This window comes from Balearica regulorum, chromosome 17 (genome assembly GCF_011004875.1).
Source record: "Balearica regulorum gibbericeps isolate bBalReg1 chromosome 17, bBalReg1.pri, whole genome shotgun sequence".
Taxonomy (NCBI): Eukaryota; Metazoa; Chordata; class Aves; order Gruiformes; family Gruidae; genus Balearica; species Balearica regulorum.
Window position 1 is genome coordinate 15,480,488 of NC_046200.1, and position 25,244 is coordinate 15,505,731.

Genomic DNA, 25,244 nt, shown 5'->3' on the forward strand with positions numbered 1-25,244 from the left:
GGCTTGGGCTTGAGGGCAGCATCCTGTCCCGCGGGGCTACTCTGCGTGCACACCCCCCAGCAAACGGGCTGCCGCCGCCCAGGGCTCTGCCCTGCACCCGTCTGCTCCTGCATCCCTGGTGCGAGCGAGGCTGAGGATGGCCTCGGCTATAGCGAAGCAGGCGAGGAAGGGCAGATGTCAAGCCTGTGCTGCGGTAAAGCTGAGTCCTCTGCCCCAGCAGCTGATGTGGGCTCGAGGGGAGGCTGGGCAGGAGCCTGGAGGGAGATCCCCTGGAGCACTGGGCAGAAGCGGGGAGTGCCTTACCTTCGTCTGCCTTGACCTGCCCTTGCACCTCCCCGGGCGTCTGTCTGGGCTGGAGGCGCCTGTGCTCTGACCCACGGTCACGCCGCCGGGCTCGCTGGCAAACGCGGGGGCTCTCGGCGCCCACGCTGGGACATGCCGCGCTGAGCATCCCCTCCCAACGCCCGCGCATGGCCTCCGTCACCCCGTCACCTTCCCCACAGCTCCCCGGGGTGCTGCGGGGCGATGGTCCGTGTGATGCTGGCTCTGCTGCACCGGTCTCAGCTCTTCTCTCCCCTTCTCCGCCCTTTCCCATGTTTACCAGCCGGTGCTTGCTTCCCCGCAGGCGTTCGGGCAGTAACCTGAGTGGGGCCAGCGAGGGCCACCCTGAGGACTGGAACCTGGAGGACAGCGTGAGTTGGCCGGGCAGAGCGGGAGGGACGGTCCCGGCGGGAGGAGACCAGGGGAGAGGAGGAGGTTGTTGGAGGGGCTCTCTCCAGCCAGGTCCCTCCCACGCCTCCAGGATGGAGCAGAGTTGGTTGCTCCGTGAGCCACGGCAGGGGGAAAGACATCAGCGGTCTTAGAGCAGCACCCCAGACCCTCCTAAGGGAAGCAGGACAGTGTTGGGGGGCAATTGCACCCCCCGTTATTTCCCCCATGCCCTGGAGAACAGGTTTCTAGTGATGTTCCCCGGCACGAGCGCACACGATGTCCCCTGAGCTGTGGTTGCTGCTCCTGGGAGCTGCCGGCTCTGGTCGGGTCATGCTGCGTGAGTCCAGGTTACACCTGCGTTTCTTCCCTTGCTTCCGCAGGTCTTCGAAAGCTCAAATCAAAGCAGCTACAATGAGTCCACTTGCAAAGATCTCCTGCCGAAGAAAAGGAGACGGACTCGCATCCCTGACAAACCCAACTACAGCCTTAACCTCTGGAGCATCATGAAGAACTGCATTGGCAAAGAGCTCTCCAAGATCCCCATGCCCGTAAGTGAGCGCGTCCCACGCGCCGATGGCCAGCGGAGAGGGTGCTGCCGCGACGCCGGCGCTGAGGGCTTAGTTTGGGCACGGCTCTTGGCTGCAGGAAGGATTGGGATTACGGCTCCAGGTGGTGCTACCAGGCGCCGTGGCAGCACAGCAGCCCCGAGCGGGACGGGAGCACGTCGAGAGCTGCCAACCTCATCCTGGGGCGCTGGCTTTCGCGCTGGCAGAGCCCTCTGAAACCACCTCGCTCTTCTCCCCAGCCCCGCTCCGCAGCCCCGACGTGTCCTCGTTGCTCAGCTCTGCTGACTCTGAGCCCTGCGTCTTTTTCTGCAATTTATTTGCCCCTTGAGATCATCCAGAAAGCTACACTGCTGGGCAGGAGGAGGCTGTAGTGCTGATTGCTCTGTGGTAAACGACTCCGACGGCATGGCTCTTGCATTAGGGACCATTTGAATTGGGTTGGCTCTTTGGGACTGCTCCGTTCCCCTGAGCCGGCTGCGGAGAGCCCTGGCAGCTTGCTCGCACGGGTCCCAGGGCGAGCTGGAGCAGAGGGACGTTGCCCAAGTGCCCTCTGCAAATCCAGCCGGTGCAGAGCGACGGAGGGAACCAGGACGCCTTGAGTCCCCCAGGATTCAGGCGTTTCACCCAGGGGACAGAAGAAGAAGAGACCTTGTTCCTGATCACACGTTCCCCAGCCTGTGTCCCGGGGAACCGACAGCACGGCAGGGCCATGTCTCACCCCAGGGACCCAGAGTACCTTTATTTTCCTCGCAAAGAGCGGCCTTTTAAGTGAAGGATGCGCCGTGAGGGCGATTTACAGCACTGCTGGGTGCTGCTGGGATCGCTCCGTGGGGCGAAGGCTTCCTGCGGACGGTCAGAGGAGAGGGTTTGCTGGCAGGGGTCTGTCTGGAGCAACCTATGTGGGATGTGCGTCTGATTCTTGCAGATCAATAACCCTGTGCCTCACGTGCCCAGACGAAAGGCATTTTTCAGAGCAAACCAGCCCTTCCCAGGCTGCCGGATCTCCAGCAGGTCTGAGCCAGCCCGGTGAGCGGCGTGGATGGGACTGGCTGCTATCGTAAGGAATCCATTTCCCCAAAAACCAGGGAGCTCTGGCAAGCTTGGGAGGGTTGTAACACGGCTGGGGGTGACTGGGGGTGGCCGTGGCGCTGGCTGGAGTGGAATTAGCCCAGCAAAGTGCGATCCATAGCCCTGGAGCTGGATTCGGGGTCCTTCCTTTGCTGGGTAACGGGGAAAGAGCCTCTTCCAGGGGCTGAACTGGTTGTATTTCGTCTCTTAAAGCAGCGCCTGACACTCTCCGAGTGAGAGCGATGAGTTTGTCTCTTCCTTGTGCTATTTCCAGCTGAGATATACGGCCCAGTGCCGTCTGTCAGCGTTTCTGCAGCAGCATCAATATCAGATAAAGGCGTGATGGGTACAGGAATAAGCTCAGGACGTGAAATACCAGCAGCTGCCGGTGCCCGGAGAGAGGAAATTTATACCTTCGCTATCAATCAAATCATTCCGGGAGCTGCTAAAGCCGAGTCCAGAGCCGAGAGCAATATGTTCTGCTTGCGCAGCAGCCCTCGGTGCCGGCTCGGGGGATGTAGTGACTCCATCCCTCCCCGGGGGGAGCGGATCTGGTTTCCCAGCGCTGCTGTCTCTGGAAACTCGTCACCAGAGCTACGGGTTGTGAAGAAGGGGCTCAGTCCCGTGTCAGCCGCTCGCTGGCGGCTCCTCTCTGATACCCTGCAGACGCAGAGGCGGGGAGATGCTTTGCACCCCACAAGCTCACCGCACGTGGCGTTTCTTTGGGAGATTCACCCTGGGGAAAGCAGCCTGTGGTAAGGCAACAAGGGGCACTTGAATCTCCTTTCAACAGCCACTTAAATTCTCTCTCCGTAGTACACGTGCTTGGAGCGCAGGAGAAGCCGGCAGCTCTGTGAATCGAGACGGAGCTGCCGAATGAGAGCTTCCGAGCTGACGTCGCGGTAAATGGAGCGAAGGAGGAGGAGAAGGAAGCGGAGCAGCCGGCTCGGGGAGGGCTGTTCGGAAATGTGGTTAATGATACTACGAACCGTCGGTGCGCCGGTTGCGCGCACCGGTGATGGAAGGTTTCTCCTTCCGTGCGCTTCACCCGATTCTTGGCAAATGAGGAGCATTTCCGAGACCCCGTCCACTTCCTGGGGGATGTGACGGACTGAAAAACCGCTCCTTCATTTTTCCTCTCAGCAAGCCAACCTGCAGCACTGAAAAGGAAGAAAACAGCTTTAGGGATTTTGCGTTTTGGGTGGCTTCATCTTCCTTCCCCCGTGGAAGGGTTGTGCCCGAGCGGTGCCGGTGGAGAGGGTGCAGCTGCCGGCTTTGTCCTCGTGCCACCTGCATCTCTCCCGAGAGTTGTCTCAAGCCGGCTGTGATTTGCTTTTTTGTGTGGATGTGATGCTGCCCTTTCTACACAGCTCCTTCCTTCTCGGATGCTGTAAGATCCCTGCTACTTAAATCCCCGAGTGGAATCATCCGGAGTTTGTTTTCTTTAGTTTGAAATATGTAACGTGGCTTATAGAAGTGGTTCTCCCATCCTTCAAGCATCTGCTCCTTCTAAAATACATCTATCTATCTGTTTGGAACTGAAAGTAAAAAGTGAATTTCAAGGCAGAAGACCACCTGAGACAAAGTATCTCCATCTTCCTTTCAATTTTTTAATTTCAGTTCTTTTCAGAACACAAAATATTGCAAAAATCAACTGTTTGGATTTTTTACAGAGATGTTTGCAGCCTGTCCAACCTGGCAACGTATGGCAAAGTTTTCTAATCGACAAAGCGATGACTTGGGGGTGGAAACACCACCCATTTGGGCTCTTCCCCTCCGCTCTCTGCCCCGCGGGGCATCGCTGCCGCTGCTGCCTCTAGCTCGCACATGCAGTTCGGGTCCTGGCATGGGGCTGCAGTCCCAGGAGCAGGGAAATACCCCCCGAAATGGGGCTTTTTGAGGTTTTCTGAGCAACGGGGCTGCAGCCCGGCGTGGGGATGGCTTTCCTGGGAGGTGATGGAGGGCAGCCCAGGGAGCAGCACATCGCTGCCCTGTGTTGCCTCTTGCTCGTGGCCGGTGGGATGCTGGCTGGGAGGCAGGGGGGAGCTGAGCTCGCTGCTGAGGCTCGTTTTAGGGGTCACTGGTGCTCCATCACCAGAGCAAGGTGGTATCTGGGACGATACCTGGTCAGCTCGTGAGGCTGCCGGCTCCCCGGCACTCCTCTGATCAGCTGGGAGCTTCGAAGCCTTCATGCTGTCGTGGTACGGTTCAGGAAGCAGAGCAAAGCACGTGTTCCTTGCCTTTATTTAATGTTTGCGTGACGCTGCAGAGGCAGCGTGCAGGCAGCGTGCAGGCAGCGTGCCGTGGCACGTCCAGCCCCGCGCCGTGAGCTGCCCTGCGGGGCTGCTGCTTCGTGTCGGCAGTTTCCATCCGCCCTGGATCCCTGAGTCTTGGAGCGTGTTGCACCGTGCTCGGAGAGCCAGACGTGTGGGATGCCGGTGGTTAGCAAGGACGGGTGCTGGGGGAAAAAGGCAAAGGGTGAAGTGCCTGGCTTGGCATCTCTCCTGCTTCGCTAACCCTTACCGTTCCCCTCCAGGTAAACTTCAACGAGCCGCTCTCCATGCTGCAGAGGCTGACGGAGGACCTGGAGTACCACGAGCTGCTGGACAAAGCCGTCAAGTGCGAGAGCTCCACAGAGCAGATGTGCTTCGTCGCTGCGTTTTCGGTGTCTTCCTACTCGACGACTGTCCACCGCACCGCAAAGCCATTCAACCCGCTGCTGGGGGAAACCTATGAGCTCGACCGGCTGGAGGAGTTCGGTTTCCGTTCCCTGTGCGAGCAGGTGAGCCGGGGTCTGCGGAGGGCTCTGCGTGTCTGCCCCGCTGCTCGTGTCCAGCCAAAACAGCCCTTCCCTGAAGGAGACCCGGCGTCTCCTTGCGCTGAGCCTTCCTCCTGGCCAGTGGGTTGCTGGTGGTGGTGGCAGAAGCAGCAGCAGGCACAGCCCAAGCCGTTCTTCAGAAGCAGGAGGACAGCGTGCCCGGTGCAGAGCAGGGGCTGGGGAAGAAGGGGAGGAGAAAGGTGTCCATCACCCTGCCTCTCCTCTCTCCAACGCCAGAGCAGAAAGGGAGAAGCTCTCCTCACCCGCGCTCCCTCCTAGCCGTGTCAGCGATGCCCGTGAGCTCTGGCGTGGTTCCTCTCTCTTTCAGGGTGTCTTTGGGCTGGAGGGTGTCTCAGGGTCTCCTCTCTTTCTTCTTGGACTGAAAATTTTTAGTGTCAGAGCCTGGGGGCAACCCGAGAACCTCTGCCCACCCCACGCTCTAACCACAGAGCACATCTGGCACCCATCGGTCAAACAGCAGGTCTTAACCCGGAGCACTTAATGAGTTGCGATCTGCGAAGAAAATTGACTGTTTAGTATTTAGCACACTTGGCTGGTCCTTGCAGGCCGGACATCACATTGGTGGGGGCTCTCTCTTCTCCAGGGCTGGCTGCGCCGTCTCGGGAGCAGAGCCACTGTCACGTCTTTCAGTGCTTAGAAGCATTAAACAAAATCACAAACTTCCGTTCCTTCGCAGAGGCTGGTGCGGGTCCAAGATCCGCAGAGCCGTTCAGCAGACCTTGCCCGGAGACCTGTGGGCTTTTTGGAGGAGCTTTGCATGGGAAAAGGGTCTCGCTACTAACCCAGGCATGCCGTGCTGTGCTCTGTGATGCTCGCGGCAGATGTCAGACGTGCGGATGGGACGTGCTGAGAATACGCAGTGAGGGGGCTCAGACTTGCACCGGCATCCCCGTGTGCCCCTGTCGTGGTTTAGCTTGTCTCTGTCCCTCGTTCCTCATCATCTTCTCCAAATCACGGCCCTTTGTACCCAGGTTTGGAGCAGCCGCCGTAGCAGGTGCCACGCTTTGCCAGCAGCTCCTTGCAGGACATGTGGGTGCGGACAAAACCCCTCCGTGGTGCCCAAGCCTGGCCCGAGGCAGGACGGCACCTCCCGTCACATCCCGTCCCTCTCACGCTGCGCTACTCTGGGCAGTGACGGTGAACAGGCTCCGTGGGGTCTCCTGGAAACGTGACCCCTTGCTCATGACAAACGGAAAGGTCCTTCAGTCGATAAGCTCCAAGATCTGTGTCTCTGCTGTCCCCTTGCGCCATCCAAAGCTGCATGCCCCATGGCAGCTAGCTTTGGTCTGTCCCAGCCTCGGGAGCTCGTGTGCTGGGCTGCAGCGAGCCAGGACGCTGCTGACCAGGGTGTAATGAGCTACAGCGCGAACGTACCTGCCCTTCCTGCTCTGCCCGGCGCCTCGCTGCTCCTGGAGGCAGGTCAGAGGCAGCAGCATCCCTCCAGGCATCCCCCGGCACAGAGCTCAGGTTTGTCACAGCATCACGCCTTCACCTCACAGCATCACGCCTTCGCCGCCCCTCGCCGGGCAGCGATTCCCCCGCCGCACAGCCAGGTTCCTCAGTGGGCTTTTTGTGCGGTGGAGGGAAATGGGGGGGGTCTCTCTTGTCCCACACCTCCCTGGTGCCCTGTCTCACCTGCTCAGCCCGCTGTTAGGAAGTGGTGGATGGTGCCGACCGTACCAGGATGCTCGATCCGTCCTTAGCCAGCAACGCCCCTCCTCCTCCCGGGGTACAGTCAGAACAACAGGCTGGTTTATTGCCCCGTTCGGGCTGCGGTGATGAAGCCCAGCGCTGCCCGTCGGGTACCACTGGACAGCCCCGATCACATCACTCCCACACCTTGCCATCCCTTTGCTCATTCCTTCACCCTCCTTTTCACCGCCCTCCTTCCTCCATCCCTGTCCCCTCCCAAATAAACAACCTGCCCTGGATTACTTTTTCCGGTTGGTCCCGATTTTGCTACATCTGACCCTATTTTGGTATTTCTGACACCTCCGTGTTAGCTGAGCTGCAAGCCGGGCTGAACCCCTGGTGCAACCCTCCTGCCTGCTCCTTGAGTCCCTCCCTCGCCGGCACGGCACACGAGCTTCATCCAAACTTAGGTTTGTCGTAACTCAGAGCAAACCTGCTCTGTTGCAGCTCTCCGGAGCCTTTGGTCCATGAGCGAAGCCTCCACGTCTCCCTGCTGGAGCCATCTCAAAGGGCACAATCGGCGACAGCGCGGCTTTGCGCCGGCGCGGCGTTGGCGGTGCCTCTTGCCCTGGTGCTGCGGTTGGCGCGGGCAGCGCGGGATGGACAGGCGGACGCCGTTCCCACTGCTCTGAACTTCCCCGGGGTGCTGCGTGTGCCGCTCAGCCTGCCGACGCGCCGAGCAAAGCGTTGATAATCTTGCGCCTGAAATCCAGTTATCCAAATAGGATTTTCTCCTGCCGGTGATGGTGGGATTTAATGGAGAGGTTTTTTCCCTGCTCACGTTTGTAATCCAGTAGCTCGGGGCGCTCAGCCTGTAATTACATTGGTGCAAATAATCTCCGAACTCGGTGGCGTGGCCTTCGGGGCCCGCTGGTTACCTGGTTCCCGGTGACGGGCGGTGTGTGCCGTGCCGGAGTGCCGTGGGCTGTCCTGCTCCCACCTGGGCTGTGGGCGGCTTTTGCACTGCTGGGGGACGTGAGCACCCTCCTTTTACACGTCATGCCGGGACGGAGGATGTCGTACCTGCTTTTCCAGCCCAGTGTGTCTGTAGGGGCACGGCCAGAGTCTTGGCTTGGCAGGTCCCTCTGTCTCGGCCAGCCTGGGGACCGGTGTCCCCCGGGGGTTCCCAGGCAGAGCTGCTGCTGGTAGGAGGGACACTGTTACACTGGGGTTACTGGGGATCCGGGCTGGGTTTTGGCACATCCCTGTTTCTCAGCCAGGATCCCTGGAGAGCGGGGTCGTGTCCTGGGGTGACGGGACGGCATCGTCTCACAGCGGTAGTTGCTCAAGTTAAGTGTTTTACAGCTGAGGCTTTGCTAACGAGCCCTAGAACATCCTGGCAGGGGCTCAGTGCACCTCCGCGTGCTGCCGGGGAGCCTCACGGGAGGTCACCCCAATGCTCAGGAGATTGGGAGGTTCAGGTTGGCGCAGTGGAGCATCCTCAAGGCCAAAGCTGGTGTGGAGCCATCGCCTCTCCTGGGAGTCACGCTGTGATAGCCGGGTGCTCACCAGGGCTGGCCGGTGCCGGTGGCAGTGACCTTACGGGCTGTTTCTCCTCTCCCCCAGGTGAGCCACCACCCCCCGGCAGCCGCCCATCATGTCTACTCCAAGCGAGGGTGGACATTGTGGCAGGAAATCACGATCGCCAGCAAGTTCAGGGGCAAATACCTCTCCATCATGCCACTGGGTAGGTGACTCGTGCCGAGAGGGCTTGGGTTTTCCCCTGCGCTGCTCCGGCGGTGCTCAGGAGGTTAAAGCAACATGCCTGTCCCTTGGGCGCACGTAGGGCTCGGTGAATTCCACCCCGAGCCATGTAGGGAGCGCAGATTTGTGCTCCCGATCACAGACAATCCAACGATAACTCCTCTGCCCTGGAAATGGAAATTACGCCAGCTGCGAAGGGAGACTGCTTTGGCTGTGCTTTGGAAACATCCTGCTTGCCCGTGAATTGGTTTCTCCTTAAAAAGATATTTAAAGGCTAGCTTGCTCCCGTTTCACCCCTCTCCCTGGCAGCCAGATGCAATAAGCTGCCTCCGTCCAAGGTTTTGGGTGTCTTCTGCCTGTCGCTGGGCTGGGTGCACGCCGGGGGCTGGTCCCAGAGCTCTGCTGGTGACACTGAGAGTCAACCAGGCAGCACGTTTCAGACCTGCTTTTAAAATCAGCCCTTTTTTGGGGGGGGGTGGAAGAGGGCAGAGGGCCTCGCAGGTGTTGCAGCTCCCTTACGGCGGCAGACACGGAGCGTGCAGCAAGGGGAGGGATGACTCTGGCCCCAGCCCTGGGTGGGGGCTGAGGGTGGGAGGTGCAGGTAGAGGGACCAGGCTGGCTCCCAGGGTGAGCGTGGTGCCGGGGGGGTGCCGTGCCGCAGGGGAGCGTGCCTGCAGCCCTGTCCCGCCGTCTGCCCTCGCCGAGCTCGGGGCACCCCTCTCTGTGCAGGCGCCATCCACCTCGAGTTTCACTCCAGCGGGAATCACTACGTCTGGAGGAAAGTCACCTCCACCGTTCACAACATCATCGTGGGCAAGCTCTGGATTGACCAGGTCGGTGGCTTCGGGTCCGAGGTGATGTGTCCTGCCTGGCCTGGCCCGGCTCCGGGGAAGGGCGGGGGGACTGGAAGGGCCTATCCTGCCGCGATGGGATTCCCTGGCGGGATGGGGGGAGGCTTCTCGGAGCTCCTAATGGCTCATCCTGAGGCCAGCGGCTCCGTGGGGCAGGGTGGTCACGCGCGTGATGGGTGCTGCTGGCGAGCCGTGGGGCTGGCGGGGGCGGCCGGAGCGGTGGCTACAGCCAGAAGGGATGCTGCAGCTGGTGGTGATTTGTACCTGCACTACAACTAACGCCTGATTTGTCTCCTTGCAACGTCTCTCACTCGCTGTGGTTCTGTGTCTTTCATCTAGTCTGGTGAAATAGAGATTGTTAACCATAAGTCAAAAGATAAATGCCAGCTGAAATTTACCCCCTACAGCTACTTCTCCAGAGACGTCCCCCGAAAGGTACGTGTCGGGGTGTCTCCTCCTCCTTCTGGCAGCCCTGCGCGGGGTGAGACCTGGCTCTTCCCTCCAAGCCGGGCTCACGGGGTCCCGGTACCGCAGCTGGGATGAGCCCAGCACGCGGCCAAGGAGCCGCGCTGACGGGGGTCACCGGGGAGGGCGGGGGGACCTCCAGGCACAGCCCCCCGTGCCGGCTCTGCGTCTGCTGGAGCTGCAGCGCTGAGACCGGGGGAGGATTTGACGGGCCGGAGACCCACCTGCGCGGTCAGGGTGGGCCCACGCTCCCCCCCTGCGCTGGGCGCAGCTGATGTGCGGGGACACGCGACGCCAGGGCACCTGGAGGGTGTTCTGCCTCCCCGCACCTCCCCCTGTCCTCCGGGCACTTCCAGACGCCACCAGAGCTGTCTCCTTCTGCCAGGTGACAGGAGTGGTGAGCGACGCCGACGGTAAAGCCCACTACGTCATGTCCGGCACGTGGGACGAGAAGATGGAGTGCTCCAAGATCGTGCAGAGCAGCCACGGCAGCACCAGCACGGAGGGCAAACAGAAAACAGTCTACCAGACGCTGTCTCCAAAGGTCCTGTGGAAGAAGTACCCCCTGCCGTGAGTCCCCTCCTCGCACGGGGTGCTGTGCTCTGGGGTGCAACAGCCGGACGGGGATTAACGGTGTCACCCCGCGCCCCGCGGGATGGAGGGTCTGGTGTGCCCGGTCCTGAGGATGCGGGGAGGGGACCAGGACGCGGGTGGCTGGGTGGCTTGTGGCGGTGGTGGTGGCGTGAGCACGCAGCGGGAGGGGAGAGCAGGTCCCTGCCAGGGCAGCGTGGCTTTGGGGCACCCTGGCAGGTAGGTTTTGGGCAGCCAGGGGCACCGGTTCAGGTTTTTTGGGCTGCTGGCCGTGGCAGGATGATGTGTTGGCTGCTTCGCCTCACTGGTGAGTCCCTGGCCGTCCCGTCCCACCGCTCACTTCAGCTCTCCAGGGACCAGCCCTCTCTCAACACTGACCCGCCGCGGGGCTGCTCTCGGACACCAAACCACTCTCCAGCCTTTGGTAGCACCCACGGCTGGTCCCCACGTTGGAGATGCTCTGTTGGAAGGATGGAAAGTGTCCTCTGCTTGGTGCCACCAGTTCTGCAGTCGGGGATCTGGCAGCTCTTGGGCGACGCTGTTTCATGTCTCGACTGTGCAGTCGGCGCTGGGAGTTCGTAGGCTTGGCTTTTAGCTTCCCTGCCTGGAGCCGATGGAGGAGGGCTCTGCTCCCCTCCAAGACGCCCATCGAGGCGTCATCAGCATCTCTGCTTAGAGGGGGGGAGGCAGGGCTCCCCACAGGATCTCTGCACGTCTGGTTTGAGGTAGCACGAGCAGCATCAGCGGGGCTGGGGTGAGACGCAAGGGCGCGAAGGGCTGGGGAGCTCTGCTCGAGGTAAGCACCACCTCCGCCGTCCTGATCGGGGCTCTCCGGCCGCAGGGAGAACGCCGAGAACATGTATTTCTTCTCCGACCTGGCCCTCACCCTGAACGAGCCCGAGGAGCGAGTGGCCCCCACGGACAGCCGGCTGAGACCCGACCAGCGGCTGATGGAGAGCGGCCGCTGGGACGAGGCCAACGTGGAGAAGCAGCGGCTGGAGGAGAAGCAGCGAGCCGTGCGCCGGAGGAGGGAGGCCGAGGCCGTGGAAGCCCTGGAGGAAGGTGAGATGCTTCGGGATGGCGGCGGGCAGCGACCGGCCGTGTCTCGCTGCGGGGATGCGGTGAGGAGACCCCGCAGGGTTTGGGGGCTGAGGGAAGGACCCCGCCTCGATTCGGGCGGCTGGGGGGAGCGCGGGAAAAGCAGCCCTTACCCCCAGCTTCTCCCCGGCCAGGCAAGGACTATGAAGGCTACATCCCGCTGTGGTTTGAGCGCAAGGTGGATGCCGTGACCGGGGAGCTGATCTGCGCCTACAAGGGCGGTTACTGGGAGGCCAAGGACAAGCAGGACTGGAGCGCGTGCCCCGACATCTTCTGAGCCGCTCCTCTCGCGCCGGGGTGGCCCGCCCCGTGCCTCCGTTCGCCGGGACAGACAGAGGGACAGTGAGGACACGCTGGCAGCGTCCCGCCGGTAGTTAACAGTGCAAGTACGTACACGGAGTCAATACATGCAGAAATTTGAAAAGAAAATCTAAACAGGGATTCCAAACCTATTTTTTTACGCACTAAGAAATAGCATCTTTTTTTTTTTTAATGATGGCTTTTTCAGCGACTAATTAAGAACGAGGACACGTGAATCTGGTTCGTTTTTAGCCTAGCATATTTATTGCTATCAGGAGTTGCTGCCTATATCTTTCAACGCCTTGGCTTTATCGGCTGAGACGTCGACTTCCAAAGATGCTCGCGTTGTGGGGATGCCGTGCATTTGTGTGAGCTCTTTTCTTTGACTTTTTTTTTTCCCCCCCCATTTGTGTGTGGACTTTCTGGATTATTTCTTTTTTTTAAAAAATCTGCTCCTGGTTCAAGTTCCTTTAAAGATGGACACGAACAACACTGCGTCCTGCTCAGAAGTCTGTCTCCAGGAGCCGTGGCACTTGATCCTGGAGACTCTCGGTGGTTCCTGCAGTGCCCAGTCATCCCAGTAACACCAATTAGGATATTTCAGCTGGTGACTTTTTTTTTTTTAAACTTTTTTTTTTTTTTTTAAAGAAGCGTTTGAGCAGATTCCCCGCAGTCTGCCGTGTTTAGTCAAGGCTTAGAGCTGTCTTTAAGATGATGCTTTGTGAGAGTGATTTGAGTGAGGTTTGGATTGGTTTTCCTGCAACCATATCCGAAGGGGGAAACGGCCTCGCTGAGGTCGGGAACGCCTGGCAGACACAGAGTGAAGAGGTTTGTAGACCAGCGATGCTCCGGGGTCCGTGTACCGGCTCTCTCCCACTCCGTCTCGCTAGCCCGGGGGCTGGCAGGAGCCTGGACCTCGGTGCCGGGTTTGCGGCAGCATCCCTGCGCTGAGCTCTGCCCGAGGCTGGGCGGGAGGCAGGGAGCGGATGCCGTGGTGCCGCTGGGACGGAGCCTCCCTGGGATGCGGCCCTGGCCCTGGGTCTCCCATCCCTCTTGTCTTCCCCATGAAGCCAGACAGGGCTGGTCCGCAGTCCCCCGGTGCCGGGGGGGGGCACAGGCTGAGCCTGGAGCGCACCCGCAGCCCGGCACCCGGCTCCCTTCCCTCTCCCCCTGCCCCGGGCCGGTCTCTCCCAGGAGCAGTTCCAGGTCGTCGCTGAAGCAGCCTGAGCGTGGGGCCGGCGGAGCCCCACGTCCCCCGCTCACCCCTCCTGCCCGCCATCGCCTTCCTGCGGCCCTGGATGCGCCGGGAGGAGCAGAGCAAGCGCTGCCCATGATGGGCGAGGACCGGGAGCGAGCGGTGCTCGGGTACCGGCCACGCAGGTCCCCAGCGCTGAAGGTGAGGATGGGGGTGGTGATCCCGAAGGTGGGATCCGCTGGGCCAGAGAGCATCAGGGAGACCTGGACACCCGCCTTTGCCCCGTCGGATCTCATTTTTGATGTCATCTTCTCTGGATCTTCATCATATCGTACTGACTGCTGCCTCCCGGGGGTCAGAGGCCGCCCCTAGCTGGACGTCACATCCACCTTGGGAGATAATTAGCAATAATGAACTTTGAGGCAGTGGTAACTGGAATACCCAGGCTGCACACAGGACACTTATGCAATCAGGTTCCTCGACCATCGGTCTCCTCCTGATCGGCTTCTCTTCCAGCACCTCCACACCCGTTACCCACAGCACACCTACGTGTACAGTATATATAGACCTCGTACGGCGTAACAGTAGTGAGTGGCTATTGGAGTGGCAACACCCACTGATTTCAATGTACCCTTTAATCTTATTTATTTGCTTCTAATTTATATATATATATACAAAAATATATATAAAATTATTTTGCTTAAATTTCTATGGTACACAATAGATGAAAAATAATGAAGACAGAAGTGTCTGAGTTTTTGTAGCCTGAGTACGATTTCCCTAGGCTTGTCCCGGCAGTAGGGTGTCGGGGTGATGGTGACTAATTCCCAAAGTAGAGACGCAACATTTTGCTCCAAAGCTGGATGCGATCGCGTTCATAAGGTGTCACAAAGATATTCCCTTCTAGAAACGGTGCATTTGGGGTTTGAAGGGCGGCACTCGGTCTCCCCTGTGTTCGGGAGTGTGATGCTCTGGGTGTTAGAGCAGCCGGTCTGGAGTCTTTGCTCCTTGCAGACCCTTCCCCGAGGTTTGCCCGTGGCTCGGTAAAGCCGCTGCAGCTCTGAAATGATCCAAACTGCGGCAGAGAGCTGCCGGGTGTCCCGGCCCCAGGGTGTCCAGATCTCCTTTGGGCTTTCACCTTCCTGGGAGAGCGGAGGATGCTCCACACTAAACCTTCACACCTCTGGGCTGGTGTGTGACGGCAGCCAGATTCCCCGGGGCGGGTTTGTTCCGCTCGAGGCCTGAATCGGTTTTGGAAAAAGGGGTAGAAACGGAGCTCTTCAAAATGCCTTATTTGCCTTGTTCGCTTTGTCAATGCAAGAGTTACCCGAGAGCTTGGAGAGGTGAGAAGCTCCTGCACGGGCTGTCCCCAAAGCAGGATCCGAGCGTTCCCGCAGCGGAGGAGAGCGGGGAGTGAGATGTTGCTCAGTAAGTGCTGGCACCAAGGGTCCTGCTGGGCTCTGGGACCCCGAGAGGTCCTGTGTGATGTACCCCCCATGGCTGCGTCTGTCTAGAAATCGCCATCCCAGACCCTGCACAGCTTAGCGGAGCTTGGGGGAGCACGAGGAGGACCCCCCAAAACAGACATCCCTCGTTTTTTAGGCTAATTTTAAAAACCGCTCTATCTTCCAGAGATCATCTAGCAGCAGCACTTAATCAGAGCACCATCTCCTGGTCTTTCTGTTCCCCCCCAAAAGGATTTTAATGTCATTCCACTGTAAATGCTGTTGAATGTATTTCTTTTTGAACAATATATTGTGAGTGATCCCTCTTCTCCTACACGGTAATAAAACTTGGATTCGGGAGTTTTAAAAGCCGCGGTGCTGAGGTTGTCACTCGCTCCTCAAGGCTGCAGGTGGGGGGTCCTGCAGGAACCCCCAAGGTGGGTGAGCTCTGGACGAGGATCTGGGCACGTGGTGGATGGCAGGTGAGGTGGCCAGGGAGGTGGCCCAGAGGAGGAGACCTATGGGAAGAGATGGGGACATGGCCCAGGGAAAGTTGTCCAAAGGAGGAGGTTGCCCAGGGGAGGAGGGCTGTGGGAGGTGGCCCAGAGGACAAGGAGGTCCAGGGGAGTGGTTGTTCAGGGAAGAAGAAGGATCAGGGGAGAGGTTACCCGGGGGAGGAGATGGTCCAGGGAAGGTGGCTCGAAGGAAAGGAGGGACCAGGAGAGGAGATGGCCCGGCAGAGGTTGTCCAAGGCAGGAGATGTCCAAGGGAAGGTTGCCCAGGGGAGGAGGTCCAGGAAAGTGGGAATGTGGGAGGGGGTAGGTACCCATAGAACGAGGTTCTCCAGGAGAGAAAGAGAGCTTAGAGGAGAAGGAGGACCAGGGAAGGGGTTAGCCAGGGAGGGAGAAGGGCCAGGGGAGATCATTTGGGGAGGAGATGACCCAGTGGAGGTTGGCCAAGGGAGAAGATGGTGGCCTGGGGGAGGAGGTCCAGGGAAGGAGGAACAGGAGAAGTGGCCCAGGGGAAGGAGCCCAGGGAAGGAGTTTGGCTTGGTTGCCCAGGGGATGTTGTCTGGGGCAGGAGGTGGCCAAAAGCAGGTGGCCCAGGAGAGGAGGCCCAGGGGAGGTGGCGGAGGCTCCGGGCAGGGGCTGTGGAGGTGGGTGGGGGAAGCCCAGGGCAGGCTGAGACTGGCCGGCTGCGACGTTGCCAGGTGACAGGCGCACACAGCGCTGCCTGTCCTGCCTGCCGCCCTGCCTGCAGTCCTGCCTGCCGTCCTGCATCCCGCAGCCCAGCTCAGCCAGGTGAGCACTCCTCGGGGCTGGGGTGGGGGACCCCGGCACTGGGACCCCCGTGCTGGCAGCCTGCCCGGCGGTGGGAAGGAGCCTCCCTGCCTGCTCTGGCTGCACCAGGCCGAGGGCCCGGCAGCTCCTGGGTGCAGCAAGTGCGACGGCTTCTCGGCTTTAACGAAAGGCAACCCCCCCCCCCGCCCCGTGCCCTGCGGATCTGCTCGTCGCTTGGCACCGAGGCTCCGGGAGGTGGGTGGGCTGGGCTGTGTCAGTCTCGAAATGTTCACTCTGAAGCCTAATGAGTTCATGGGGGGCCTCTAGAGCATGTTAACCCTCACCTTGCCTTGTGTCGCAGGCCCCGGTGGCACAGCAGGCACGGAGCTGGAGGAGGCTGCCTCCGAAGGCCAGAAACGCAGTAAGGCTCATGCAGGTGCCCAGCTCTGCACCCAGGGCACGGGGGTGCCCCGCTCTCCCCCAGCCCAGGACCAACACACCTTTGTTCCCGTGCTGCTGGGGATGGGCTTGTCCCAGCCACTCCATAGCGGAGCAGTTTCAAGCCCAGGGTGCAAGAAGCCAGGGCTGCTGCCTGCTGCCCTCCCTGCCTGTCCCCACGGGACTGTTCCCCCTCCCCCGACATGGGGGATTTCCCCCCCCCCCCCCCCCCCGGGGCTTTGAGACCTGCTGCTCCGTCCTGGCCAGCAGCGCCTCTTTCCTCCTCTCTGCAGAGCTGGACCCAGGGAAGCAGCTGCGGTTTGCAGGATCTTGGGAACGCCGGGACCGTGGGCTGGACCTCACTGATGCGCGGGTCAGACAGGTGTGGGGCACAGGAGGGGGGGGTCACAGCGTGGGGCTGAGATGCTGGGGAGCAGGGGACGATGCAGCACCAACAGCGGGGTGCTCCTGCCCTGTCCCACCCCTTGGTGCACTGAAGTTGCATGACCGCTGCTCACCGGCGGTGCCCCATGCCCCCTCTCCCCTCCGCAGCAGCACGGCGCGGGTGCGCAGGGCACCGGCGGCAGCAGAGACGGCGACATCTCTCCTGACACCCTCCTCGATGGCTCCTGGGCGGCTGGTGAGCGGGGACAGGGCAATTTGGTGTTTTCTCATCTCTGCTTTGCCTCCCCACCCGCCAGGCCCAAACCCCGCTGCAGAGCGATGCCTCTGGGATTAGCAGGCACTCTGATGCTCAGGCAGAGGAGTTTGCAGCTACCGCTGTTTAAATAAAACAACAGCGCACCGCAGAGACCAAAATAGCAAAGTGCTAGGAGAGCAACATTGTTCCCTGGGAACCTGGGGCTGCCACCCAAATGTCGGATGGGCTTTTGCAAAGATGCCAAGATGCAGTCTGGGACCAGGACTCTCCATCAGGCAGCAGCTTCCCATTTTTCGTGGTAGAAGAGCAAACGGCATCCCAGCCCTGTGCCCTGCGGCCCTGGCGAGCCTTTGCACCGCACTCGCTGCTGAGCTCTGCTGCCGCGGCAATGCCTGGGAGCATCCCTCATGGAGAAAAATTGCCCTGGTTTTAAAAAAAAAAAAAAAAAAAAAAAAAAAGAAGGATGAAATTGTGGCTTTTTTTTTTGGAAGCAGTTGAGGTTCAGGCTTTTGCTGGGGAGGGTGAGATGCCTTCAGCGTTTGAGCTTAGGGGCGCACCAAATGCTCCCCGGTGAGAACAGGCACTGCTGGTGCCTCCAAGCTGGTTCAGATCCAGCTGGGTGGGATGGTCCTTCCCACCCCTGCCCGGGCGCAGGGGAGGCTCACGGCTCTCTGCTTTCCCACGCAGAGCTGGAAGGACACTGTGCTGGGTGTCCCCAGGGTGACAGCAGCCCTGTCCCACGGGAAGACCACTGCTGGGGGCTGGCTCAGCTCCTCCGCTCCCAGCCCAGCCCGGGGGACCGGAGCAGCTCCAGCTCTATCCGCACGGAGGACTTTGCTGCCAGGTTTCAGGAGGGCATGGTGGAGCCCCTGCTGTCCTCTGAGGAGGAGGAAGATGAGCCTACTGGGAATGTCCCTGCTGAGGGAGATAATCCTGGGCAGGATGAGTCCTTGTTCCCCACAGGGAGAAGACTGGATGTCCAGCAACAGTTGGCGGTGGAACGGGGCAGGCATCTTTCACAGGGCAGGTGTCCACTTCTAATGAGAAGGGAGAGCCTGGAGTCTCTGGGACAGAGGATATCCAGGCTGAGCCAGAGTGGCGGAGGTCCCCGGCCAGCCCCCTCCAGACAGCCGGCCCTTGGCCAGGAGGTTTCTCCCCATGGGGGCCCATGCTCTGGGGAAGACCTGTTGGCCATCGCCTTGCTTGGTGAAGACCCGGCTGCTGGGCGTCCCTGGAGAGCCCCAGCCATCTCTGCCGGCAGGAGCGGGGCAGGGGCAAGGAGGGGCTCTGCCAGAGGTGGTTTGCTGGGGGACAGCAGAGCTGGGACCAGGGGTCTTCCCTCCAGAAAGGCCCTGGGCCTGAGATGGCAGGAGCCACCGGCTCTCTGGGGATGGCGTGGAGGGGACGTCACCCTTGCTGTGGAAGATGCGGAGAAGGAAGGAGCAGGCAGCAGGCAGAGGAGAGCTCCCTGCTCGGCTCACCGTGAGTCTGGGCTGGCTGTGGGGTGCTGCGGCAGTGCTGGAGGAGGATGGAGGACCGGGACCAAGCATGGGGAAGGGGCATGGCTGGGCCAGGGACCCTCTGTCTGGGCAGGAGCAGGGAGCTGCGTGCAGGGCACGGTGGCAGGGAGCAGCTCCAGTTGCTCTTGGGGTTTGTCTGGGGTGTGTGGGCTCTCCCTCAAAATGCTAATTTTTTTCCCCACAGGTACCAACACAGCAGTGGGAGCCCCTGGTCGATGCGGAACCTGGGCAGATGTGTCATCCTGCCCAGGAGGAGTGGCTCAGTCCTGGTGGCAGCGTGGGAAGCAGAGAGCCGTGCTGCCCTGCAAGGTACGTTCCTGGGCTGGCTGTGCCCTGCTGTGGGGTACGGCAGGATGGGTGATTCTGCTGCCAGGCAGAAACTGTGGCAGGATACATCGGGTGGTCAGTGACGGACGAGGGGATGGCCCCTGGCTCTGCTTTCTGCTGGGGTGTGGAGAGCAGAGGGGATGTAGCCAGGAGACCAAGCCTGGCCCTGGTCCTTGGGTCCCACATGGTGGCCACGGGAATCCACAGAGAAAGGAGCTAATGAATATGTAACCCCACTTCTGGCTGCCAGCACGCAGCGGGGCAGCCGGCGTCACCGCGTTGGTCCCTGCAGAGGAGCCAGGAGGGGACACGAGAGCTGGGATCGGGTATGAAGGGGACTCGGAGCAGAGGGGACAGAGCCAGGTATGCTGGGGGCTCCAGGGACGGATCCCGTGCTGAGGCTGGAGGCCCAGCTCAGCCATGCCCACAGATCCCTGCCAGTGCCCTGGGAGCACAGGGTGGCTCTGGAAGCCCAGGAGGGTCCTGGACCCCAGGGTGCTGGGAGGGCACCCTGTGGGGTCTCTGCCTGCGGAGCGGTGCGGATGGGGATGTGGGTGCCGGTGTCCCTGCCGCAGGGCTGGCCTGGCACTGCTGGCGCCCACCCAGGACGTCTGCCATCGGGACACGACGGACCTGGAGAGGATGGTGAGATGACCCTGAGATGGACAGAGCAGGGGCTGGCCAGGCAGAGACGCGGGTGGCAGGGACAGGTCGGGAGGTGGGGGGGGCTTCAGGCATGTGGTCCTGGGGTGCCCGTGGTGGGCTGGGGGACAGCAGGATGCAGGGGGCTGTGCTGGCCACCGGCTCTGCTCTGGGAGGGAAGAGATGTGCTGCTCCTGCGCACAGTGCAAGGGCCAGAGTTGGCTCCTGGAAGAGGTAAAGACATGGAAAAGGGGCATTTTCCAGTCTCGGCAGGGGCAGAGGGCCTGTGCGGACTGCTGGGAGGGGCTGGAGCAGGAGAGAAAGAAAACATCGGCTTTGCAAGAAGAGAAACAGACATTACAGAAGGTCAGTCCTCTCACGGCTTTCCAGTGGGCCCAGGGTCACACAGGAGGGACCCTCGGAAGGCGCGCACCCCCCGTCAGAGGCTAAGCCCCTTATCCAGGCGTGCACATGTCCCACGGGAAGCGTTCGGTGCTGCCCAAATTCCTGAAGAGCCAAACTATATTTATCTGCAGGAAGTTTTATTGAGAGGCTGGAGCTGTGAAGACAAGAATTTGTTGGGTAAACCACTGTACGCAGGCTGGGGTTATTGGTCTGCAGGGCAGAAGGTCCCTGGAGAGTCCCGGCAGAGGCAGGGAGAGCCGGGGTCCTGGGTGCAGGCAGGAGGAGCAGGCAGGGCTTGCAGCTGCACAGTGATCCTGGGGTGGTGATCCCCACGCTGGCGACACTTCCCCACCAAACCCCAGCTCTTGGGGGGGGTCATTACACCCTGCGCTGGAGCAGGCTGAGGTGGTGCCACCCTGGCCAGGAGGGACTTGGGCATCCTGCATGGAGACTGCCCTTGGGAAGAGCCTTCCCAGACCTGGAGGGTGGCCGTGGGCTGCCAAACGGGATGGCGTGACCCCAGTTTCTCTTGCAGAGGCTCTGGGAGCTGGAGCATCGTACCCGCTCCCTCCTGCGGCAGAGGCAGGAAGCCCTGCACCAGCTCCACGTGCTGCTCCAGAAGGAGAAGGTGGATGCTCTTCAGCAGCTCCAGGAGGCCCTGGAGCAGGTTGGGGAAGGGAGAAGGGAATGGGTGGGGATACGGGATAACTCCAGCTCAGTGCCCTGGAGCTGAGTTCACATGAGGACCCCACTGGGCAGGGGACAGCTGCTGGGGCACACCATGGCTGGTCACGTCAACCACAGCAAAACTGCCGTCTCTGCTCAGCTGGCTGGGGGTTCTGGCTCGCGCAGGGAGGGGGAGCAGCGCTGGGGAGCACAGCAGCCCAGATGTGCAGCTCCCCGAGGTCACCCAGGCATGAGAGGGGCTGTGCAGGGATGGTGGGGTCTGCTGGGTACATTGGGCAGCAAGCTCAGCAGCTTGCCTCGCAGGGGCAAGGTCTGTGCACCGAGCTGGGGGTGCCTTGGGAGAGCAGAGGAGATGCCCTTCTGGGAGCCTCCATGCTTGCCCTGCTCATGCCAAGCGTCCCCTGCTCAGCCCTGGGTGTACACGGTGGCTCCAGGTCTTTCCTAGAAGCTCCGACCTGGCTGTGAAGCCAACAGTTCTTATGTGCAAGGCTGAGCAGACTCGGGGGCAGATCTGGGTGGTGCAGGGGCTGCTGTGATCGTCTCTCTCCCGGTGGCTGCTCCCCCAGGAAAGGGCTGTTGGGAGCACGCGGCTGCGAGCGCGGCTGCGGCAGCTGGAGCAGCTCCTGAGCCACCCACGGGAGCCGGTGGTGCCAGGGCAGGCTGGATGGTCCCAGGCCACGGGGACCACCTCAGTGTGCCGGCGCCAGCACAACCCCCTCCCTGACAGTGCCACGGGGCAGGGCCCTTCGCCGGCAGCAATCAGGTGAGTCCTGTAACCGCAGGGTGCTCCACTCTTGCCCAGTGTGGGTCCTGTGCCCCACAACCCCTGGGCATCCTTTGTAGAGGAGCCGCTCGGTGCTTTCGGCATACCGGCTCTTCCTCTCTGCCCATGGCCCATCTCCTCCGGCTCATCTCTGCTCTCCCCCAGCCATGCGCTCCATGTTCTGCGTGGCCTCCGAGAGCAAATCCAGCATCACCTTGGGGAGCTGTGGAGGGAGGATGGAGCCCAGGAGCCCGCCGGTCAGAGGAGGAAGGTGATTTGAGCCAAGGGATGGGGAGGAGGGTCTCACCCTGCACAGCCATGGAGCCGGGGTGGGCTTTGGGCCGGTGGTGTCTGACCCAGAGAGCTGCCCTGGTTCCTCTGCCTGTGGCGCAGAGCTGGTGGCTTGGGGCTGGGAGCTTTTGGTGACTCTCTCGCCCTGTCTGTGCCCATCCATCATCTTAGCTGGGGCACTGCTGGGCTGGCAGCCGCTGGAGACACCCCGCAGTGGCCAAGGGCTCGGCGTTGGGCTGGGGACGGCAGCTGCCAGGCTCTCCCCTCTCCTCAACCAGCTGCAAAGCCCCCTGCCCCTCTCTGCAGCTGTGAAGTCGATGAGATCCGTGGCAGGCATCAGCCCTTGGATGAATCCGAATTACACATCCTTGGAGTCTGCGTCCTGGAGCACGGGGTGGTGGGATGTCTCCTAGAGAGCCGCCCCTCTCCAGCCATGCGTAGACCCCTTATGTGGGCTGCCTGTGGTCCTGTCCACATGCAGGAGCACGAGCAGAGGCAGCAGCGAGAGCAGCTTTGCATGGAGAAGACAGCAGCTCTGGGAGCCCTGAAGGAGCAGCTGATGCAGGTGAGTGCTCCAAAGCTCCTCCTGGCTCTTTCAAGCCTGGGGGTTTCAGGGGCTTCTGGTGGCTGTTTTTGGGAGGGGCTGCTCTGGCTGGGGCTGCAGATATCCATGGGGACCTCCCACCCACCCCCAGAGGCCAGCCCTGTCCTGCAAAGTGTGCATCATGTCTCTCCAGATGACACGGAAAACAGACGTGTGCCCAGTCACACGGTGCAATTGCCCCGTGCGTCCATGGCTGGTCTCGGATGCCGGCTCTGGGGACACCAGCCATGGGGTGGCAGGGAGGTGCGTGTGGGACGCTCTTGCCCTTTCCAAACTTGGGTTGACCCTTGCCTCTCTTGTGCACAGAGACGCAGTGAACATCCGCACCTCCATCCCACCTCCTCCCCATCCCTGAGCATCTTCCCTGGCCTCCGACAGCGTGGCCGTTGGTCCCTGGGGCTCCTGCACCATTTCCAGCGTTGCATGCAGGAGCTGCAGCTGGAGAAGACACACCAATCAGGCAGACTGGGGAACCTGACTGTCCTGGGAGGAGAGCTGGGCATGACAGCAAGAGAGGAGGGACAGGGACAGCCTGGGACAACGGACTCAACTTCTGCCACAGCATCACCCAAGCAAGAGGTGCAGAGCTCCACCACAGAACATGCCTGGTGGGAATAACCCTGCAGTGGGGTTTGTTTCTAACCTAGAGACCTTGGGCAGATCCCATCACCACCATAAATCTGTGTGCTATGGGGTTAGAGATACCAGGATCATTTATTGAGGGCTGAGGGACCTGCTGGTGGGATGTCTTAGGGAAGCCTCTCCTGAGTTTGCCTGGATGAGGCACAGGGTCCCTGCAGTCCTCTTCCCACTCTGTGGCCTTTCCTCTGCTCTCCTCAGTCTCCCATCTCTTACCATGGGATGTAGCCATGGGGCATGTCTCACAGGCAGGTTGGAGGTCACATTTCCTTTTATGTTTCACCAAGAGGACTCATATTTTTATGGGTTCTGGCTCTTTCTCAGCTGTGGCAGAGGCTCCTGATGCCAGATCTCAGTGGTTCCCCACACCCTAGCACAAATGGCAGGAACGAGCGTGACTGCAGGAAGAGTTGTCTCCTGTGACCAGGACCTGGGCTGGGGCACGGAGATGGTGAGACATCCCTGGCTGCTGCATCTCCCTGTGCATGCCCAGAACGGCCAGTTGTGAAGTTCCTGGATCTTCCCCTCTCAGGATGTTTTCCATGGACCTTCCCAAGTGGAAATTTCCCTTCAAGCCCCCCTGGCAGAGGTGGTGGCTGGGAACACGCAGTCTATGTGTTAGGAGTGTTCAGTATGGGTCCGTGCCTGCACTCCTGCACTGGGCTGTTGTCCAGGTCCAGCCAGGTGAACATGGGAGCCCTACCAACATCTTTGCAGCTCTTTCCTCACATGCAGTCAGGGGCTTGGTATGAGGGAGAGCACGAGATGGGGTGGAGAGGTCCATACCACAGGGGTGGTTGCAGAGAGGGGTTGGGAAGAGATGGGGGAAGAAGATTGGGCGCATGGAGGTGTCTGGGCTGGAAGAAGGCTTTCCTCTTCCCAGATCAAGGTGGAGACTGGGGCCAAGAACATTGCAAGTGCTTTTGCAGTTAGGATGTAGGGTCAGAGCAGTAAATCCCAAACCCACAAAACAGGGCACTGTTAATGCTGACAAGCCTTTACCATGGAGGTCAGTGGAGCACTCCAAATTCCAAGTAGGTCAGGGGTTTTGGTGGAAAAACATCTTCAGATGGCAAGCCTGCATGAAGCAGGATCTCGTCTGATACCCGTGTGTATACCGAGTGCTGTGCTGCCAGAGTCATCCCTTTTGCACATGCTCTAAGAGCAGAGCTGGAGTGCTCAGAGCAAAGCTTGCAGCAATCTTAATTTTTGGAAGGGAGAACATATGAGACGCTTGTTGAAATAAATTGTCTCTTTATGGTATCCCCTAGCAGGGATAATTTTGTAGTCCCAGGCACCTGCGTGTCTGCTTGGAGAGAGCATAACAGAGGAAAGGCCACAAACCTGTTGGGAGCGTTGCTGCTCTTTCACGTCCGTACACAGGCTGGGGAGCAGTGAGCTCCTCAGACACGTCTGGTCCCTGCCAGATCCTGCACCAGCATCTCCCTAGTCACAGGGGGCTGCGCTGACCAGGGCGTCCTGTGGAAAGGACAGAGTGAGGATGGAGGGGCGGACAACAGGGAGCACTCGCGTGAGTGGGACTAGTAAACGAAGTGCTCCAAAGTCCCACGCCAGCCCCATCAGGGAGTGTCGTGCTGGTAGAGCAGCACCGGGAGCCTGGTCCAGCGCTCCCACATCCCTCGGCCACAGGGAAGTGGTGCCTCTTCTCTGCAGCCCAGGGTCACAGCGGAGCCAGGAATCCCCTAGACCAGACCTCCAGCAAGGGAGTGATGTTCATACTTGGGGCTCCTGGATTTATTTTTTACATGCCACGGTCTGTAGTGGGGGCCCAGCCCAAGGGTTCAGCTTGGCTCGCTCCAAAGAAAGATGCAGGGATGCTCGGGAGCTGTTTGCCACTGGCTTCTTCACCGGCTCAGGATTTTACCCTCTGAGGGTGAAGTTACCCCAGGCAGTGGAGCTGCTGGGAGGGCTCTGGGCACCCTCCTGCCTGTCCTCACCACCGACCTTTGCTGATGGGATTTCTGGGATTTCAGAAGCCTGGCAGAAACCTGCTCTTGCTGATTTAGGAAGAGGACTCAGCCCAGCTCAAGGTCTCTATACAGTGACATAGGGATGCTCAAGATAATTTAGGAGGGGGCTGTCCTGGAAAAGAAGAGGTCCTGCTCCTCTGCTGTCCCCTTCCTCTTCTCCATCTGAGCTGCACACTCCTTGCCATGGTTGTCTGTCCACTCTGGGAGCAAATTCTGCTGGATGAGGGTATCAGAGAAAGCTGGCAAGCCCAGTTTTTACCTCTGTTAATAAGCTGGTTCTATTTTACCTCTGTTAATAAGCTGGTTGTCATTTGATTAAAGTGCCTGAGCAAGCGCCAGGGACAGGGCAGGAGTGCAGAGCTAGGAAGATGCCAGTAGCACTGCTGGGGCACTTGCATTTGGGGGAGTGTCGGACCGTTTCGTGGGAGCACTGCTTTTCCCACGCACAATTTACATGAATCCTTTTCTCCC

General features: G+C 60.4%; 2 protein-coding genes across 5 annotated transcripts in view; both read left to right on the forward strand.

Moving 5' to 3' along the window:
• OSBP2 (oxysterol binding protein 2) overlaps positions 1 to 13,785 on the forward strand; it is a 120,209-nt gene extending 106,424 nt beyond the window's left edge. For both annotated transcript variants that reach the window (XM_075769676.1, XM_075769677.1), the window contains exons 7-15: positions 626 to 692; positions 1,092 to 1,259; positions 4,882 to 5,127; positions 8,443 to 8,563; positions 9,310 to 9,413; positions 9,771 to 9,866; positions 10,282 to 10,466; positions 11,329 to 11,549; positions 11,720 to 13,785. In XM_075769676.1, the coding sequence (XP_075625791.1) occupies positions 626 to 692; positions 1,092 to 1,259; positions 4,882 to 5,127; positions 8,443 to 8,563; positions 9,310 to 9,413; positions 9,771 to 9,866; positions 10,282 to 10,466; positions 11,329 to 11,549; positions 11,720 to 11,862 (1,351 nt within the window). In that variant the 3' untranslated portion in view covers positions 11,863 to 13,785. The remainder of the gene's footprint in view (positions 1 to 625; positions 693 to 1,091; positions 1,260 to 4,881; positions 5,128 to 8,442; positions 8,564 to 9,309; positions 9,414 to 9,770; positions 9,867 to 10,281; positions 10,467 to 11,328; positions 11,550 to 11,719) is intronic.
• A 2,943-nt stretch (positions 13,786 to 16,728) lies between these two features.
• Positions 16,729 to 25,031, forward strand: LOC142604215 (uncharacterized). 3 transcript variants are annotated; one of them, XM_075769393.1, is made up of 8 exons: positions 18,637 to 18,733; positions 19,002 to 19,114; positions 19,658 to 19,759; positions 20,334 to 20,465; positions 21,052 to 21,248; positions 21,414 to 21,519; positions 22,021 to 22,104; positions 22,450 to 25,031. In XM_075769393.1, the coding sequence occupies exons 1-8, from the start codon at positions 18,640 to 18,642 to the stop codon at positions 22,759 to 22,761; spliced, it is 1,140 nt and encodes a 379-aa protein (XP_075625508.1). In that variant the 5' UTR covers positions 18,637 to 18,639; the 3' UTR covers positions 22,762 to 25,031. The 3 variants fall into 3 exon arrangements, with proteins under 3 accessions (XP_075625507.1, XP_075625506.1, XP_075625508.1); XM_075769392.1 differs by lacking the exons at positions 21,414 to 21,519; positions 22,021 to 22,104; positions 22,450 to 25,031 and adding exons at positions 16,729 to 16,883; positions 17,592 to 18,386 and having other exon boundaries at positions 18,609 to 18,733; positions 21,052 to 21,242; XM_075769391.1 differs by lacking the exons at positions 21,414 to 21,519; positions 22,021 to 22,104; positions 22,450 to 25,031 and adding an exon at positions 17,404 to 18,386 and having other exon boundaries at positions 18,609 to 18,733; positions 21,052 to 21,242.
• The last annotated feature ends 213 nt before the right edge of the window (positions 25,032 to 25,244 follow it).